Below are 18,983 nucleotides of genomic sequence, written 5' to 3'. Positions count from 1 at the left end.
TTTACCCTCGTCCTTGGCTCTGGAGACTGATTCGAAGAAGTCAGTCTGGTTCAGGAGACAAGATCGGCCCTTCACGAACCCAAACTGGGTGGGGTCCAGTGTTTGAAGGTTGCCAATGTCTGTGTTTATAAGTTCCATGATAATACGTTCCATGGCCTTGCAGATCAGGCTCGTCAGACTGACGGGGCTGTAGTTCCCAGGATCCAAGGTGGATCCCCCCTTGTGTAGTGGGATAACTGTAGCTGTGCGCCACTCAGTGGGCATGAAGCCTGATGTGAGGGTATGATTAAACATGACCCTTAGGTGAGGGTGCCCGTTCATTTTGTAGTTCATGTAGTACACAGCGTGGGATGTCATCTGGTCCCATGGATGCTGTATTCTTAGCTTTGGAGAGTGCGTTTTTTACCTGTGTGGCCGTTATTACCGGAATTTGGCAATCTTATGGTATTGAGATGGGCCATTTAGGGGGTGAGAGAGGGGTGAAGTTGGCACTGAATCGATCTGCCCAGATATTGGCAATATCCTTGGGATCAGTATATTTAATGCCATTCTTTTGTAGCTCAGAGCAGATGTAAGCATTGCTATTTAGATTCTTGACAGTTATAGAATGTCTTGTGGTTGTCTTTGGAATCTTTGGCAATTTTATTTTCGTAACTAGCTTTGGAGGATTTTATGAGGGATCTCAGCTTCTTACAGAGGCTGGTAAGGGAGTTTTTTTGCATCCTGGGATTTTCCTCTTTTCTGCAACAGTTTCTTTCTTTATGGCAGGGGACCACCAGATTGGCTTCCTTTTTTTGGAGGAGAGCATCTTGGTTCTATTTGGGATGGCACGATTCATGCATGAGTGGATGTGCTCGTACAGTGCCTTAGTGTAGGACTCGGCAGTCAAACTTTCAGTTCCTGTCTGCATGAGTGTCATGAAGTTTGTAACTTCTGACTTGAGTAGCATTGTTTGCTTTGGGGAAGTTTTTTTATGGAGGTTTCCTTACTGGGGGGTGGGATGTGGATGTTAAGGGTGATTAGCTTATGGTCTGACCTGACCAGCGAGGGGGTGACCATTGGTGTGGAGCATCGATTTTCCATGTTGGTTATGACCAGGTCTAGGATATTGGAGCCCCTGGTGGGACTATGGATTTGTTGATCCAGGGCATTAGATTTTATGAATTCCAAGAACCGTTGGGCAAAGGTGTTGGTACATGAGTAGTTTTCCCAGTTAATGGCAGGGTAGTTGAAATCGCCCAGTATTAGGGTGTTTCGTTGTATATTAATATTTTCCTGTATGTTTAGAAAGGTGTAGTGAAAGTCTTGGGGCATGGTGGGGGATCTGTAGCAAGCTACAATTTGGATTGCAGTCTTACCCTAGTGTTAGTTGCACCTGGAGAATTTCAAACGCATTGTGTTGGGCAACTAACCTGGTGGTGTGAATATCCTTGGTGAATATGGACACTCCTCCACCTTTAGTGTTTCGATCCTGGTTTGGTGGCTGACAAGTGTGGTAAGAGTTGTAGCCTGTATTTTCAAGGGGGTCCAGTTACAGCTATTCAGGTCCCTGTTAAAGTTGTTAAGGTTAAATTGGTTTTTTTTATTTCTAATTTCTCGTACTGTTTTATTAGGGATGTTTTAAATCTTAGTAGAAATGTTGGATGGTGTTCATTGAGGGTGTCAGGCAGACATCCAGCAAGGGATATGAGGGAAGGATGGGATACAAGTATCCAGTCCAGTATGGCTTGATGCTTGGTTCTTTTGTCAGTTTTAGTGGGGGATGTAATAATTTGGTTTAATCCGTGTAGGTTAATGTTGGAGAGTGGGTTTTGTTTGGAGCAGTTGAGCCAATCTATATTGAGGTCACCTAGTAGGATATTTTCTTGGGGTAGGGAGTTGGATATCCATTCTAGAAGGTTTTCCATGATGCTAATATTGTTGCTTGGTGGGATATAGCAGCCTATGATGTATTTTTGTGGGTTTCATTTTAGTTTGGCAAGGGTGAGTTCCAAGTTTTTGAGGTCAGGGGTTAATATATTGAGTTGTTCTAGAATAAGGTGACTTGTATATAGTATGGCTACTCCCCCACCCCTTTTTTTTACTCTGTCTTTCCGATTGATGTTATACCCCGGTGCTGTAAGTTCATTATCGTGGATATCTGATTTTAGTCGGGTCTCCGTCAGAATGACAATTTCTGGATTATATAAGATTAGTAGAGCATGGAGGTCATGGACTTTGTTCAGTTTACTCCTTACATTAAGATTAACAATGGAGTGAGTTTTTCTCCATGTGGAACAGGGCATTATTCAGATTGGTGCTAGGGGTGAGTGGGCCTGGGTTAGGGTGTATGTCATCACAACATATGAGTTTTGTCTTGAGTTATAAGTAGAGACTGCGAGGTTTACTGATAATTATGTATTTTAATGTAGTGTGGGATTGCGTACATGTTGAGAGTAGTTTGTGTGAGAGATAGTGAATCGGGTTGGTTTAGTAGAGATATGGTGCTAGGTGAATGTAGCCATAGGTGGGTGTATAGTTAATGGATGTAGATTGTTTTGGAATTTTTAGGTTTTGTTGAAGTTAGACTTGATAGCTGGTAATGGATGCTAGTAGTACTAGGGTAGAGATGGATATAGAATATAGTAGGAGTTGTAGACTTGAGTTTTTTGATAGTGAAGTTATTATTGTTTTTTATTGGGGAGGGTGTATAGAATTGGTGGGGTAATATGACTATAGTAAGGTGATAAGTGCTGTAGTAGGTAGGGTGTCACAAGGTTCAGTGATGTGGTTTGTAGAGGCATAATTAGGAGGCTAATTGGGTGGTTGGCTCTGCTAGGTTGGATTGGTCTATGGGAGGTGGGTGTGATCTGTGGGTATAAGTTTAAGTGGAGTTGGGCAGGAATCGGGGTAGGGTAGGGGAGCGGAGTGAGCCCGAAGGGTGAACGGAGCGGGCAGAGCCGAGAAGGAGGAAGGAACAAAGACACCAACAAAAACAGTCAGTCATACGTTATCCTCCAAAAAAAGGAAGCCAATCTGGTGGTCCCCTGCCATAAACAAACTGTACAACAGAAGGAAGAAACTGTTGCAAAAGAGAGTAAAATCCCATGAGTGGAAGAGCTCCCTGGTCAGCCTCAGTAAGAAGCTGAGATCCCTTATAAGATCCACCAAAGCTAGCTACGAAAACAAAATCGCCACTAAATCCAAGGACAACCACAAAGCATTCTATAGCTATGTCAAGAATCTAGATGGCAACACCCAGATCTGCTCTGAGTTGCAGCACAAAGGCACGAAAATTACAGAACCAACTGATATTGCCAACATCCTGGCAGATAGGTTCAGTGCTAACTTTACCCCCCTCACACCCCCTAAAGGGCCCTTATCTATACAGGAAGAATGTAAAGTCCCTGTAATCACAACTACTTAGGTAAAAGCTGCACTCTCTAAAGCCAAAAACACAGCATCCATGGGGCCGGGCAACATCCCAGGCTGTGTTTTACACGAACTTCAGAACGAACTGACTCCCCACTTAAGCCTCATTTTCAATAATAGCCTTGCATCAGGCTTTGTGCCCACTGAATGGCGCAGAGCAACACTTATCCCACTCCACAAAGGTGGAGCCACCACTGATCCCAGGAACTATCGACCTATTAGCCTGATGAGCCTGGTTTGCAAGGCCATGGAATTTATCATCATGGAACTCGTAAACAAAGACATTGGTAACCTCCAAACTCTGGATCCCACCCAGTTCGGGTTTGTGAACGGCAGATCATGCCTCTTGAACCTGATCGACTTATTTGAGGCAGTCACCAAAGCTGTGGATGAGGGTAAGGTGGTTCACACAGCCTATCTTGACCTCGCCAAGACTTTCAGCACCATCCCCCATTCTGGAATTATAGCTAAACTCACTAAACTAGGTATAAATCCCTACGTCACAAGATGGGTTGTCAACTGGCTCACTGACAGAACCCACACTGTAAAAGTTGCAGACTCCAAATCTGACCTCAAAGCAGTGACAAGAGGGAGTACCACAGGGTTCCGTCCTGGGACCTCTCCTTTTTGGTATCTACTTCTCTGAAGTACAGGCCAACACAGAAGGCCTCTGGCTAACGAAGTTCGCAGATGACTGCAAACTAGGAGCCATAGTCAAGTCCCCAAATGATGTGGACATCCCACAGAAGGGCCTCACTGAGACAGATGCCTGGTGTCAGAGCCATAGCCTCAAGCTCAGTGCCACAAAGTGCAGTGTCATCCCCTTTGGTAAAAACTCTGTACCGATGAACTACCACATGGGCAGCAATCTACTTAAAACCGAATGCATGATGAGACCTTGGGACCCAGGTGGACACTAGTCTCTCCTTTGATAATCACATTGCCACAGTAGTCAGGAAGTCCTTTTACATGGCACACCTAGTCATAAAAGGGTTCTCATCCAGGAAAAAGAGGTCATTGTTCCCCTCTACTTGACACTCATTAGACCCATTATAGAGTACAACGCCCCTTTTAGAATGTACCTCATAAGATATCTGCAGCAGCTGGAAAGGCCACAGAAGTACCTCACAAAGATGATTACTGGCCTCAAACAAATGCCCTACACTGACCTCCTCAAACTCCAGCTTTACTCCGTAGCATATCCCCTACTCCGAGGTGATCTCTGCCCAACATATAAAGCTATGTCAAACCCAGAGCTGTTAGAGCATGCTACACCTGAAGAAATTCCAATCCCTCCAAGCTACATGCTCTAGGAACCTAAATCTTGTCCCCACAATAAACAGGAAACGCTGGAGGGATAGATTCCTGTCCCAGAGGCTTCCTATACTCTGGAACAAGCTACCCATCTATGTCAAGCAAAGGTCTTCATTAGCACTCTTCAAGAAAAATTTGATGAATGGATGGGAAATAGGAAATACACCCCGGGGAGCACATCTCTGTGTCTGCTCGACAGTGTCACAAGAAGATAACTTTCTTGGGTGGCGTAAGCCATGGAACCTTGTTGGCTAGGCTTACGTGTAGGCCCTTGGGCCGATAGCTTAGTACCTACCTATGAACCTATACAGGCACTCGAGCACTCGTGTGTTACTTATGAGTTAAGGTTTGGTCTAATTCAAGGAGAAGTGAACAGGTGACAATTGTGCAAAAAACAATGGGAAAGGCCAATAGGCCTTACCTGCAGGGAGCAGGGGAAAAAATATTGAAACTTACCTTTATTCAGAGTGGGAATATATCGCCACCTAGTGGCATTCCTGAGAAAAGTAAAATGTAGAATCTACTTATTATAGGGAGTGAAATGACTGGAGGGGAGAGAGTTGGGGAAAGGGAATGCTGCAAGTCTGCACGCCGTGTGTTAGCAATACAAACACTTTAAAAAAATAAGCTTTAACATGATGAACATAGTACAGTTGTGTCTTAACCTATTGATGTTAGTGTCTTTACTGTTGCTGCAGGGGTGGGTATTACTGTTTCTTCCTTGTATGCCCCTTCCCCCTTCAGACTTTCACAACCGTACCCTGCTGGGGTCAGTATGGGTGTTTCATGCTCATGGTATAGGTCTCGGAGTGGAGCTCTGTTCCTTTGGGGAGTGGGGAGCAAGAAATTCCTGAGAATATGGCACTGGCCATCAGCCCTTGCACCCTGATGACCTGACATCTGAGTGTAAAGTGTACACCCAGCCTTGAGGATGGGTTGAAGTCTCTGTTGTTTGGGGTAGCCAAGGACTTCCACAGCAGGAAATTCCAAGGAACTACTACTGCAGCAATGAAGACACACTGTAGGATCTATATTTATGGTAAGTAGACAGAACCATACTTTTATGTCCTTGACCAAAACATTAAGGGATGACCCAACAGGAGGCACTGCTTGAGCACAGGCACTTGAGAAAAAAATATTATGAGCTGCAAATGACAAAAGAGGAAATTCCAGCAGCTGATTTACTTATCTATCTGGTGTGTTTTCCCCATTTTTATGTGAGAGGCAAAAGCCATTCACCCTTCCCAATGTAGGAGTCTTAACTTTTTAACCTTCCTCCTCAACATAATCAGTGGTGGTGTGGTTCCTGTACTTTGGAGTATGGGGTCATCCCCTTTTTGACCTAATTTGACATAATGGCAGTTCAGCCACTTGTACAGTATTATTGCTGAATTGCTCATCATGTAAATCAGCTACTCCCATTCCATTGTGTAGACCTGCAAATAGAAGAAAGTGATATCTGGAAGGTCAGGAGGAGTCCTATGTTTGTAAGAACTGCTTGAAAGCAGCTGGTTAGTGCCACCTATTTAACAGCATGTTGTGACCAAGACTCGGTCTTTCTGCTAAAGTACTGTTGACAGCATTGAGTGTTTAGTTAGGTTCTTGCCTAAGTATGCTTTTGCAGCCATTGTTTCATCTAAGTGCATCAACATGGACATAACATCAAACATCTTGAAACTAAGAGGCAAACTGGTGTTTTGTAGCGGTCAGTAGCTTTGTCATCCATCTGAAGTCATTCTGATTTTTTTTATCAGTGGAGTGATTAAAACAGCTCAAGCAGCCAATTCAGTTATTCAGGATAGAAGACATTAGAACACTTTATCAGTTAGCCCTGTAGATGTTGATTTCTGTTATGCTTTCCAGAAGTATAGCACTTGATACTGTCAAGCCGTGTGATTTACAGCTGATCTTTTTTTCAGGTGTTCATCTTCGAAAACAACATTCCTATATTGAACAGGGCAAAAAGTGTCGTTACTGTGATGCTGTGTTTCATGAGCGGTATGCTCTTATTCAGCATCAGAAGTCTCACAAAAACGAGAAACGCTTCAAGTGTGACCAGTGTGATTATGCCTGCAGACAGGTATTTGTGCATGTTTTAATGTAGTACATTTTACTCGCTGTCATCAGTTGTTTGTTAGGTACCTTCATCTGTACTAGTGTGTTTTCTACTGCATGGAGGAAGAAGTACTCTGCTTCTGAAGATTTTTTTCAAAAATTATGCATTTCATTTTTTTTTTTTTTCATGGCTTTGGCATTATATACTTTTTTTGTGTTAAGAGTTTGACTGTGAGTTTTATGCAAGACTTGAAGAGGTGTGTAAAGCCCTGAACTGTGAGTAGCAAGTTCTTCTTCAGAAAGGAAAGAAAGGGAATATGCTTTTATTTCAGTTATGCTTAAATATTTAAGCTGCACTTCTATTAATCTCTGCTATAATATTTTGTACTTTCTTTTGGGGGGCATGTTTTGGCCAAAAAAGGTTCTGCTTGCATTTTTTTGTATTTTTATCTGGGGGCGTACTCTTATAGCTTAATTTGCAGTTGTTTGAAGGTTGTGTTTCAGTGTTATACTGCATTTTTATCTCCTCAAAGTGCAATTACTTGTTAAAGCTAGATGTTTATATTGTAAAACCTACTTGGAGTTAGTGAATTACTGTTAGATTTGAGCCTTATTTAGTCATTTATTATTGCTATTTTCCATAAGTGTTTCTGGTAAATTTCTGCTTAGTCTGGTGCTTTAAACTGTAGAAGAATTTCAGTAGTGAGCATATTGTTTTTTTTTTCTGCTCCTGGGTTTCTGCTTTGGTGCTGTTACAGTAGTTGATATTCTAGGTTTACTCCTAGAGTTCTATATTCTGCGCATTTATTACTGTAAGTTGCATTCCAGTGTTTGCCCCCCACCAACACTACCACTGAGACATTAAGCTAAAGTTTCTGAAGGAACTCCAATATTGGCTGTATTTTATTGGAAAACTCTCTCGCTAACCTGCTTCTTCCTTGAGTTTTTCAACCCTTCCAGTCTTTTCCTGTTGTAGTTTTGTAAGGCTGCGTCTCTGGCCTTTGCCCCTTAAGTTAATCTGATTTCCAAAGTCCCTTCCCCTCCCGTCTTTCATTGCTGATGTTCGTGTTTCACTGTTGCAATCATCACACTTGGGGTGTCCTGCCAGTGGTAGTCCTCAGTGGGCCCGAATACAAGAGGCTTAGTATTACTGCGTCGGTTCCTGTCGCTCCAGGACTGATGTCATGTCGTCAGTGGTATAAAAATAGGCAGCCTACGCTATTACATCAGTCCTGCTTGCCGAGTAGCCCGAAGCAGGCCGTACAAGTGCCGGTCGGCCGCTACCTGAGTTTTTGTTTCCGAAATTGAAGTTGTAGTCTTCTAAAGTTAAGTACTCCATTGGGGATTCTTTTTTCTTGCTCTAACCGATGTCAGAAAAAGTTAACAATTGTGGAAAGCAAATACCACACTGAGATTTCCATTCTTACTGTGTCACCTGTTTAGGCCTAGACCACTACGTACCTTGCTGCTGGTTTTGTGCTTTGTTCAACACCCGAACTATTCGTCATCAGGCCCTTATTGTAACTAAATACTTTTGTTCTCGATCTCTGTATTCTGAAATGGCTTTGGTAACCATTCAACTACCAATCTTGCGAAAAAACGTAAGGATAAAGATAGAGACAGACCGCACAGGTCCAAAATTGCCGGCGACGCTTCCGTTAAGCTAGTCACCAGTTCGCCGGTACTCAGTGAGGTACTTTCGCAGCTCCCGATGTCCGCTACCGAGACCCGTTCGGAGTCTGGTATGCCGCGAGACTCTTCTTTCACTACTGAACCTGCAGATGTCTCTACCTTGGGTCTGGAGCTGCTGTGCAAGCATCTACTTTTGAGGAAGTTCTTTGCGCTACCAATATTCGACAGAAACCGACTTCTTTCCCGTCTTCAGTTATTTATAAAACTACCGAGTTTCTAAGGCCAAGAGTACAAGCTACGCCTGTAAAACCGACTACCCTAACTCAAGCTCCTGCTTCCTTGCCACAATCACAGATGCTTAAAATGCAGAAGACCTTATCGTGCTGATTAGGGGAAGCCAGCCTTCCCCTGCTAAAAGAAAGAGACTTGTCCTCAGCAGCTTTATCTGACCAAGAGTCCGACTCTGAGGTTTTTGATTATGAAGACTTGCCCTTATTTGCCTGTGAGGATTCAGATGCAGAGGAATCCATTCCCTCTGCCTCCCATCCAGAGGATTTTTCTGTTGGTGAAACCCTACATACTTTGAGAGAGCATTTCCATTGGGAATGCCAGGATAATCCTCAGTCCAAAAAGAGACTGGAATTTTTAGATTTACCACAGCACATACCCTTAGCTATCCCTCGTGTTCTGGATGTTGTGGATGATGCCTTTATGGAATTCAGTGTAACTCCTGATACTTTACCCCCTGCTCCCAGGACACCTGACAGGTACTACAGAGTTCCTGACTCGCACAAATTTATTTTCAAAAATCCTACTGCGGACCTAGAGGTCATCTCACAAGGACCTAAAGGAATAAAAAACTACAGCTAAGAGTCCCACCCCCTCGGACAAAGGCGAGCTTTAGACAGATGGGGTAAAAAAGTATTCACCTCCTGCAACTCTTGCCATTAAAGTATTAAATTGTCCGTTCCACCTGCTGAAATGCCAGCAACATGCTGTGGAACTTGTTAAGTAAAAATTATCTACCTTCCCTAACTGTGCAGAAAATAAAGAATTACAGGAGCTTATGCATTCTGCAAAACAAGTCAGCAAGCATATCCTGCAGTGTGGGTTTGATACCCTAGAAGCATCTTGCAGGGCAGCAGTCAGAGGTTCTGTACTTAGAAGGCATGCCTGGCTGAAGGAGCAGACCTTGCCAGACCATGTCAAATCAAAATCATTGGACGCACCTCTGAACAAGGACAATCTGGCACCAAAGCAGAAGAGTTTTTTAAAAAGATGGAAGAAAAAGCTAAGTCTATGCAGGCAGTCAAAGTTTTTTTCAAGTGCAGCCTCCAAGATTCCTTGCATTGCCCCTCAAAACATTGGTCCTTTCCAGCCCCCTCAAGGCCACCTCAAACTAGACTTAGGAGGAACAGACCCCCCAGACTACAGTCTCAGGGTATGCAGAGATTTAAGCAATAGAGTTCCTCCACTTCTAAAACAGGGAGTACTAAGCCCCACCCCCTTCTTTCCACAGTGACTTCTCAACTCCTCCCCTCATCTCTCCCAAATTGCTCGTGCCCCTAGGAGGTAAACTTGCCCACCATGCAAAAAACTGGAACTCCATCACCAACTATCAATGGGTCCTTAACATAGTATCACAGGAGTGTAAATTTTATTTCCACATGCTGTCGACCCCAAAAGGGTTCCCAGACCTTCCTCCAAACCATTGAGCAGAGGCACAAAACCAAGTTCAGTTCCTGCTCTCCATAAGGGCAATTCAGCCTATTCCTGCAGAACATATAGGCCTAGGATGTTCTTCATCTCACATTGCTGCAGTCCTTACACTTGGGTAGTCCGCTGTCCTCGGTCGGGCCGAATATCAAAGTATAAGGCTGACGTCGGTCAAGGCGCATTTGACTGACATCAGGACGTCAGGGTACAAATGCGCATGACCGATGTCATATCCTCAGTCTTTTTTGCCGCATGGTCCGATGCAGAAGCTGTATTGCAAGTGCCGGTTGGCGTTCTGAAATTTTTCGATTTCGGAGTTTCAGACCGAGTCAAAGTTGGCTAAGTACCCCGTTGGGGAATATTTTAGTTTTTCTTGCCTCAGTGGTTTACCGGATGTCAGAAAAAGTGAATAATTGTATTTCTTGTGGGAAACAGATACCGCATAGAGATTATCATACTTTGTGTATTCCTTGTTTAGGGCCTGAGCACGACGTTGTTGGGTGTCGCTCTTGTGCTAGATTCAATAAGCGCACTATAAAGAGGAGATTAGATTGTGCCAGGTTAGTCTTCGGAAGCGGTGCAATTATAAAATGCCGTCGGATGCTCCGGCGCTTCTTCAAGAAGCGCAAGGACAAAGCAGTGAAACCTAGGCTAGAAGAACCGTCCGTACCGGACGCCAGTTCTTTAGAGGTGTCGGTGGAGCCGGTGGTTCCACCGGAGGTTTCTTTGGGATCCCAGGGAGAGACTTTGTTATTGCAGGATGTGGCCTCTCAGGAGGCAGGTCAGGGTGATGGGGCTTCTCAGGTTACTATACTCCCCTCCCTGCCTAGGGTGGTTAGGCCCTCTCCTTCTGTTTCCAGGGCTTCTCCTAGGGGCAGGCCAGGTTTAGCTTCAGTTGGTGTCACCCCTAGTTCTTCTGGAACTGTGCCCAAGAAGCATATGCTTAAAATGGCAGAAGATTTGATTACTTTGATTAGGGTTCTTTGCCCTCCTGATAAGAGACCTAGGGTGGAGCCTGAGCTAGGGAGTTTTGAGCAGGCTTCGGATGCTTCAGAGTCTTCGGCTGAAGACTTGCAGGAGTACTCTCCTTATTCTGATTCTGATGTGGATGATTCTACTCCTTCTGCTTCTCCTCCTGAGGATTTTTCTTTTTCAGAAACTCTTCATTCCATGAGGGAGCATTTTAAGTGGGAAGGTCAGGACTTCTCTGATTCCAGGAAAAGCTTAGGGAATTTTTGTTTTTACCCCAGCATAGGCCTTTGGCTATACCTCCTGTTTTGGATGTAGTGGAAGATGTTTTTACAGAGGCTTCTCTTAATCCTGATTCTTTGCCTCCTGCTCCTGTTAAACCGGATAGGTATTACAGGGTGCCTGAAGCTCATAAGTATCTTTTTAAGAGTCCTAGGGCAGACCCAGAAACTGTTAGCCAAGGGCCTAAAGGTGTTAAGGCTTCTGTTGTCAAGAATCCGGTTCCTGCAGATAAAGAGGCCAGGGCCTTGGATAGATGGGGAAAGAAAGTTTATACTTCTTCCACTCTAGCTATGAGGGCTTTGAATTGCCAGTTTCACATGTTGAAATACCAAAACTATCTCCTTTCACAATTGAAGTCTAAGGTTGATGCTCTGGCGGAAGGTATTGATTGTAAAGAGTTACAAGATTTAGTACATGTTTCTGAACAGGTGGGTAAGCATTCTTTGCAATGTGGTTTTGATGCTGTACAGGCCTCGTCTAGGGTGGCTGCCACTGGGTCAGTTCTTCGCAGGCACGCCTGGCTGAGGGATCAAAATTTATCTGACCATGTTAAAACAAGGATTTTAGATGCTCCTTTACAATCTGATTTGTTGTTTGGTTCTCCTGTTGAGGCAGTCTTAAAGAAAATGGAAGACAAGGCTAAGTCTATGCAGACTGTTAAAGATTTTTTGCAGGTTCAGCCTCCGAAGTTTAGTAGAAATTGGCCTACCAAGGGGTGGACGTATCCTTCTTATGATTCCCAGTCTAGGGGTAGGTCTAGGCGTGGTAGGGGCAGAGCTCAGGGCTCTTTTAGGCCTAGAACAGGAGTTCACCTGCACAGTCTTCGGGTGAGGGCAGGGGTCAGTCCTTTCGTAAACAGACCCAATGACCTACCTTTTCAGCTGCCAGAGCCTTCTCGTTTGGCAGCACCTTTGGGAGGAAGGTTGGCACTTTTCAAAGAAAATTGGAGTTTAATTACACAAGACAGATGGGTATTGGATATCATACACCACGGTTACAGGTTTTATTTCCATACCTTGCCTCCTTTCAGAGGCATGCCAGACGTTCCTCCTCAACAAAGAATAGAGGCTCACAAGCAAATTTCTCTGTTACTTCAACTAGGGGCCATACAGCCGGTCCCTATGCCAGAAGTGGGCCTAGGATTTTATTCTCGCCTGTTCCTAGTACCAAAGAAGGGGAACACGTGGAGACCAATTTTGGATTTATCTATCCTCAACACTTATCTGGACATTCCCAAGTTCAAAATGTTGGCGTTACAACAGCTTTTACCTCTGCTGGGCAAAGATCATTGGATGGTAACTTTGGATCTCAAGGAGGCTTACCTTCATGTTCCTATCAGACTAAGTTGCAGGAAGTATCTGCGTTTTCGAGCTGGGACTTCTCACTATCAGTTCTCTGCATTGCCCTTTGGCTTATCTACTGTGCCCAGAGTGTTCACGAAAGTTCTGGCTCCAGTGATAGCTTTCTTCAGGCTAAAAGGAATACAGATCTATCCTTATTTGGACGATTGCCTGATTCTGGCTCAAGGAAGGGAAGAGCTTCTTCATCATTTGGAATATGTGATAGCAGTGCTAAGATGCCTGGGGTATTCTGTGAACGAAATAAAGTCCAGTCTAGTACCCTCTCAGGACATGTGCTTTCTGGGTGTAAGACTGAATACAGCATCCCAGATGGCCTTTTTGACCCCGGACAAACAAAAGAATCTTTCCCTTTATTTCCATCAACTATCTCATCAGTCCGGGCTGACTGCAAAGACAGTCCTTCAAGCCTTAGGGTTCATGGCATCTTGTATTCTGGTGCTTCCCAATGCCAAACTGCATATGAGGAAGCTGCAATGGTATCTCAAAAATGTATGGACACAGCACTGCCAGGATCTGGACACTGTCATTCAAATAATACCTTGCATTCAAAAGGAATTTTTGTGGTGGGCTCAGGAATGTCACCTAAACAAGGGACTCTCTGTGACCCGGCCAGAGGCGAGTCAGATTTTAACGACAGATGCCTCAGACAAAGCTTGGGGAGCTCATCTAAATGGAAAGTGGATACAAGACAAGTGGCCTGCCAGACTACAACATCTACATATCAATCTGAAGGAGATGTTAGCAGCCCAGTTTGCATTAATAGCTTTCAAGGATTTACTTCTTCCAGGGCAGGTGTTGATTCTAACAGACAACACAACTGTCATGTGGTACATCAACAAGCAAGGGGGAACACATTCTTATCCTCTATGCAGGCAAGCAATGATTTTGTGGGAGACTGCTCTCAGTTTACAGCTCAATCTTCAGGCAAGGTTTCTGCCGGGAGCACAGAACTCCTTAGCAGATGTGTTGAGCAGACGAATTATGGATCCCCACGAGTGGAAATTGGATCCTCATGTATTTCAGAAATTGACAGTGTCATGGGGAACTCCAGACATAGATCTGTTCGCTTCTCCACTAAACCATCAGCTGCCAAAGTTTTGCACGAAAAGGTTTCATTCCACAGCTTGGAGAGTGGATGCTCTTTCTTTCAATTGGAGCAATCTTCATGTGTATGCCTTTCCACCTCTGCCTCTCCTCCCAAAGGTACTTCTAAAGGTCAGACAGGACAAGCCAAGGATGATTTTAATAGCTCCAGATTGGCCTCGACAGCACTGGTACCCATTACTGAGAAGTCTGGTACGGAAGCCCCCATGGCCTTTACCTTGATTCCACACCTGTTGTCCCAGGAGGACAGTCATTTGCTCAATGTCAAACTTCACTCTCTTCACCTAACAGCCTGGCATATTCTGTTTTGAACCATAGAGGGTCTCAACTTCCACAACAAGTTTTGGATGTGATTTTGGAAGCTAGAAGGCCTAGTACAAGGAAAGTGTGCAGATAAATGGAAGAGATTTTTATTTTGGAGTGCAGCAAAGGATTTTGATGTTTGAGCCTAATTTGAGTGTGGCTCTTCAATATCTTACTGAGTTACTGGACAAAGGTTTGTCCTTCTCTTCTATTAAGGTTCATGCTGCAGCAATTTCAGCTCACTATGACTGTGACCCACCATTGTTTTCTCATCCTTTGTTCAAGCAATTTCTTAGAGGGGCAAAGAATATAAGACCCCCACATAGAGCTCCTACTCCTGCTTGGGATCTCAATTTTGTGTTGGAGAAACTCACTCTACAACCTTTTGAGCCTGCAGCTACTACTGAGTTGAAATATTTGTCATGGAAGACTGCCTTTTTGTTGGCCATTACCTCTGCAAGAAGGGTTTCTGAATTACAGGCCCTTATGGCGGTTGAGCCTTTCTTAATTTTCCATAAGGATAGGGTATCTTTACGTACTAATCCTTCCTTTATGCCTAAAGTGGTTTCTAGTGTGGCTTTAAACCAAACTATTCATTTGCCTACTTTTTATGCAAATCCCCAAAATAAAGGGGAAAAGATTTTGCACACTTTAGATGTACACAGGCAGTTGCGATATTATTTGGACAGAACTAAAGGGTTCAGGCAGTTATTTGTTTCTTTTGCTTTGAGTTCTCAGGGCAAGCCTGTGTCAAAACAAACTATTTCTAAGTGGATTGGGTTTTGCATTGCTTTCTGTTATTCCCATCATGGCAAGGAGATTCCAGCTGGGATTAGGCCTCATTCCACTAGGGCTACTGCCACTTTGACAGCTTTTTTGAGGGGTGTGGCAACCAAGGATATTTTGGAGGCAGCTACTTGGAGTTCAGTGCATACTTTCTCTAGGCATTATCACCTACCACTTTACTCTAAATCCAGGGCTGGTTTTGCCACTGCTGTTTTGCAGGGCATTTTGGCAGCTCCTGCTTCCTTATAGTTTGGCCATCCTCCCTTACCTCTGCTTTGGGATTCTACCCAAGTGTAAGGACTGCAGCAATGTGAGATGAAGAACATAGTACAGTTTTGTACCTACCATAAATGTAGATGTTCGAAGATCCACATTGCTGCAGTCCAATTTACCCTTCCTCCTTCCCCTCTGTAGTTAGAGGTGGTTGTGTGGGTTGGGTTGTAAATATTGTGTATATTGTATATATTGTACATATAATTAGTGCAAGGGTGGTTGGTTGTTTGTTTGCTGTCTTTTGGTTTTGACCTTTATTTTTAGGGTCTTCTGACATCTAGGGCAAGAAAAGACTGAGGATATGACGTCGGTCATGCGCATTTGTACCCTGACGTCCTGATGTCAGTCAAATGCGCCTTGACAGACGTCAGCCTTATACTTTGATATTCGGGCCAACCGAGGACAGCGGACTACCCAAGTGTAAGGACTGCAGCAATGTGGATCTTCGAACATCTACATTTATGGTAGGTACAAAACTGTACTTTTTTATTCCAGACTTTTCCTGGTATCCAGAAAAGAGGGCACCTGGCGCCCAGTCTTAGATCTATCCATTCTAAACAGCTTCCTGGTGTTACCTAAATGAAAAAATGCTCACCCTACAGCAGCTTCTCCCTATGCTGTCCAAAGATGCATGGTTAGACACCCTAGACCTAAAGGAGGCCTATTTGTACATCCCAATCAGGGACTCCTGCAGGAAATATCTACGTTTCAGGGCAGGATATATGCATTATCAGTTCTCTGCACTTCCCTTTGGCTTATCCACTGCTCCCAGAGTGTTCACGAAATGTCTGGCCCTGGCCATTGCCTATTGCAGACAGAAACATTTTCAAATTTAACCGTACTTTGACGATTGCCTGATTCAGGCAGACAGTCTGGAAAAGCTTTTTCAGCACCTGACATTTGTAAAGGACTTTCTAACCTCCCTGGGGTACACGGTAAATGAAAAGAAATCCAAACTAGCCCTCAGTCAAAAAATTATATTGCTGGGAGCAAGTTTGGACAGAGCATTCCAGATGGCATTCCTTACTCCAGAAAAACAAGCCTATCTGACAGGCTGCTTCTCTCGCATGGCCACCAGAACCCAGTTAACCGCAAGGAAAATCCTGCAAGCTCTAGGGTTCATGGCCTCCTGCATTCTACTAATTCCATATACCAGACTGCATATGAGGAAACTTCGGTGGTACTTAAAAAGTCTTTAATGCCAGCATTCTTAGGACCTGGAAACTATCTTACCTGTGATAGCTTGTCTAAGTAAAGAGTTCCTTTGGTGGGCGGCAGCAGCATGCAACCACAACAAGGGACTTAGCTTTACACAACCCCACACCACCCAGGCCCTAACCACAGACGCATCAGACTATGCTGGGGTGTACATCTGGATGGCAGGTGCATTCAGGGCCACTGGAGCCCAAATCAGATTAATTTGCACATCAACCAAAAAGAGATGCTAGCTGTTCAGCACACTCTGACAGCTTTCAGATCCCTACTCTCTCCAGGGCCACTACTAAGCAAAACCGACAACACCACAGTGATGTGGTACATCAACAAGCAGGGGGGAACCCACTCTTACCCCCTCTGCAGGCTAGCCATTGCTCTTTGGAACACGGCCTCAGCCGTGTATATTCACCTGCAACAACTTAAGCAGAAATCTCCTAGACCCACACGAGTGGCAATTAAACCACAACACCTTCAGCCTTTTGACCCAGAATTGGGGTACCCCGAACGTGCACCTGTTTGCCTCTCTCTACAACAACCAGCTCAGCAAATACTGCACCAGGGAACCTCACAGTAAGGCCTGGAAAGTGAATGCCCTATCCTTCCAGTGGGAAAATCTCTCAATCTATGCATTTCCCGCTCTACCTCTTCTTGCAAGAGTGTTACTCAAGATAAGGAAGAAAAGACCAAGGGTAATCCTGATTGCCCCAGACTGGCCACGCCCACACTGCTACCCACTACTCTGCAGTCTGTCACCATTGTCTCCTTGGCACCTCCCCGAGATCCCAATTCTCCTGACTCAGCAGGAGGGACAGTTCTTGCATACGCAATTGCAGACCCTGAACCTTGCAGCCTGGCATATTCCTTGACTTCTCTTCCAGTGGCCAGCCTAAGCAAGCAGGTACTGGATGTCATACGTGAAGCCAGATGACCCAGTACTAGAAAATCCTATGCTGACAAGTGGAAAAGGTATTGTTCCTGTATCCAAACCAAAAGAGCGGATCCTGCACAGCCCTCCTTACCTCTCATCCTGGAATTACCTAGCAGACCTACTCCACATGGGGCCTATCATTCTGTTCCATTAAGATCCATGCTTCTGCCATCTCTGCTCATTACAGCACTGAGCCACCTCTCTTCTCTCACCCTCTCATCAAGCAGTTCCTGAGAGGGGCTAACAACATAAGGCCACCAAGAAGAGCCCTTTCCCCTGCTTGGGACCTTAACTTTGAGTTGGAAAAGCTCACGCTACTCCCCTTTGAGCCTGCAGCGTCAGCATAGTTAGAATTCCTCTCGTGGAAAACAGCCATCACTTCAGCTAGATGAGTGTCTGAGCTACAAGCACTTATGGCTGTGGAACCCTTCATTTTTCATGCTGACAGGGTCTCCCTCAGGACTAACCCAACTTTCATGCCTAAACTGGTGTCCAGTGTGGCTTTCAATCAATATATCCTTTTGCCCACATTTTTCTCTAATCCTCAAAATGAGGGGGAAATGATCCTGCACTCTTTAGATGTGCACAGACAGCTTAGATTCTATCTTGGTAGGACTAAGTCCTTTAGGAAATCTGACCAGTTACTCGTCAGCTTTGCACCAGGGGCAGAGGGCAAGGCCATATCAAAACAAACTATCTCCAAATGGGTAGCACACTCCATCCATTTCCCTTACAAACACCATGGGCAACCAGCCCCTCAGGGGTCAGAACACATTCCACTAGAGCAATTTCAGCCTCTACAGCCTTTCTCAGAGGAGTCCCTACCAGGGGCATTCTGGAAGCTGCAACTTAAGAGTTCTGTTCATACCTTCACCAAGCATTACCACCTGCCTATCTGTTCAAAATCCAGGGCAGGCTTTGCAACCGCAGTCCTGCAGGGCATACTAGCCAGCCCCAACTCTTGACTGCATCCACCCATTCTTCAGCTTTGGGAATCAACACGTGTGTGATGACTGCAACAGTGAAACAAGAAGAATATAGTACAGTTACCATAAATGTAGATGTTGGAGCGTATTCTCTGTTGCAGTCCTAGTTTCCCACCCTCCAGCCCCCTTGTCTCTCTCTCTCTCTCACTCTCTTCCTCACTCCTTACAGGGCTATTGGTATTTGTTTTTTACTGGTGGTGTTTTTCCACCATGACTTAGCTCCCCATTTGGGGACCCCTGACATTTGGAGCAAGAAAAACTGATGTAATGGCATCGGCTGCCTGTTTTTATACCACTGACGACCTGACATAAGTCCTGGAGCAACAGCAACTGACGCAGAAATACTAAGCCTCGGTGTTTGGGCACACTGAGGACTTCCCCTGGCAGGATAACCCAAGTGTGATGACTGCAACAATGGATGCACTCGAACATCTACATTTATGGTAAGTGTACACAACTGTACATTATCTGTTGCATAAGCTGTTTAAGTACTCCTCCGATCCATTGTTTTCCCCAGATCCTTGATTATGAGTGCCCACACATTCGTTGGTTTTCATTTTTTTTTTTTCTCCAAAAAATTTTCCCCCCTTTTTCTTGTTCCTTCTTTCCCATTTCTATTTTTTTTTATTTTTTTATGTTTTTTCCTTA

General features: G+C 44.6%; 1 protein-coding gene across 4 annotated transcripts in view; it reads left to right on the top strand.

Moving 5' to 3' along the window:
- Positions 1-18,983, top strand: part of CTCF (CCCTC-binding factor) — a 2,058,695-nt gene that overhangs the window by 1,307,759 nt on the left and 731,953 nt on the right. For all 4 annotated transcript variants that reach the window (XM_044081452.1, XM_044081454.1, XM_044081451.1 and 1 more), the window contains one exon: positions 6,645-6,805. In XM_044081452.1, coding sequence (XP_043937387.1) covers positions 6,645-6,805 — 161 coding nt within the window. The remainder of the gene's footprint in view (positions 1-6,644; positions 6,806-18,983) is intronic.

Source organism: Protopterus annectens, chromosome 8.part0 (genome assembly GCF_019279795.1).
Source record: "Protopterus annectens isolate FY-2018-M chromosome 8.part0, PAN1.0, whole genome shotgun sequence".
NCBI lineage: Eukaryota > Metazoa > Chordata > Ceratodontiformes > Protopteridae > Protopterus > Protopterus annectens.
Note: the sequence above shows the minus strand (reverse complement) of the source record. Positions and strands in the feature narration are given on the sequence as shown.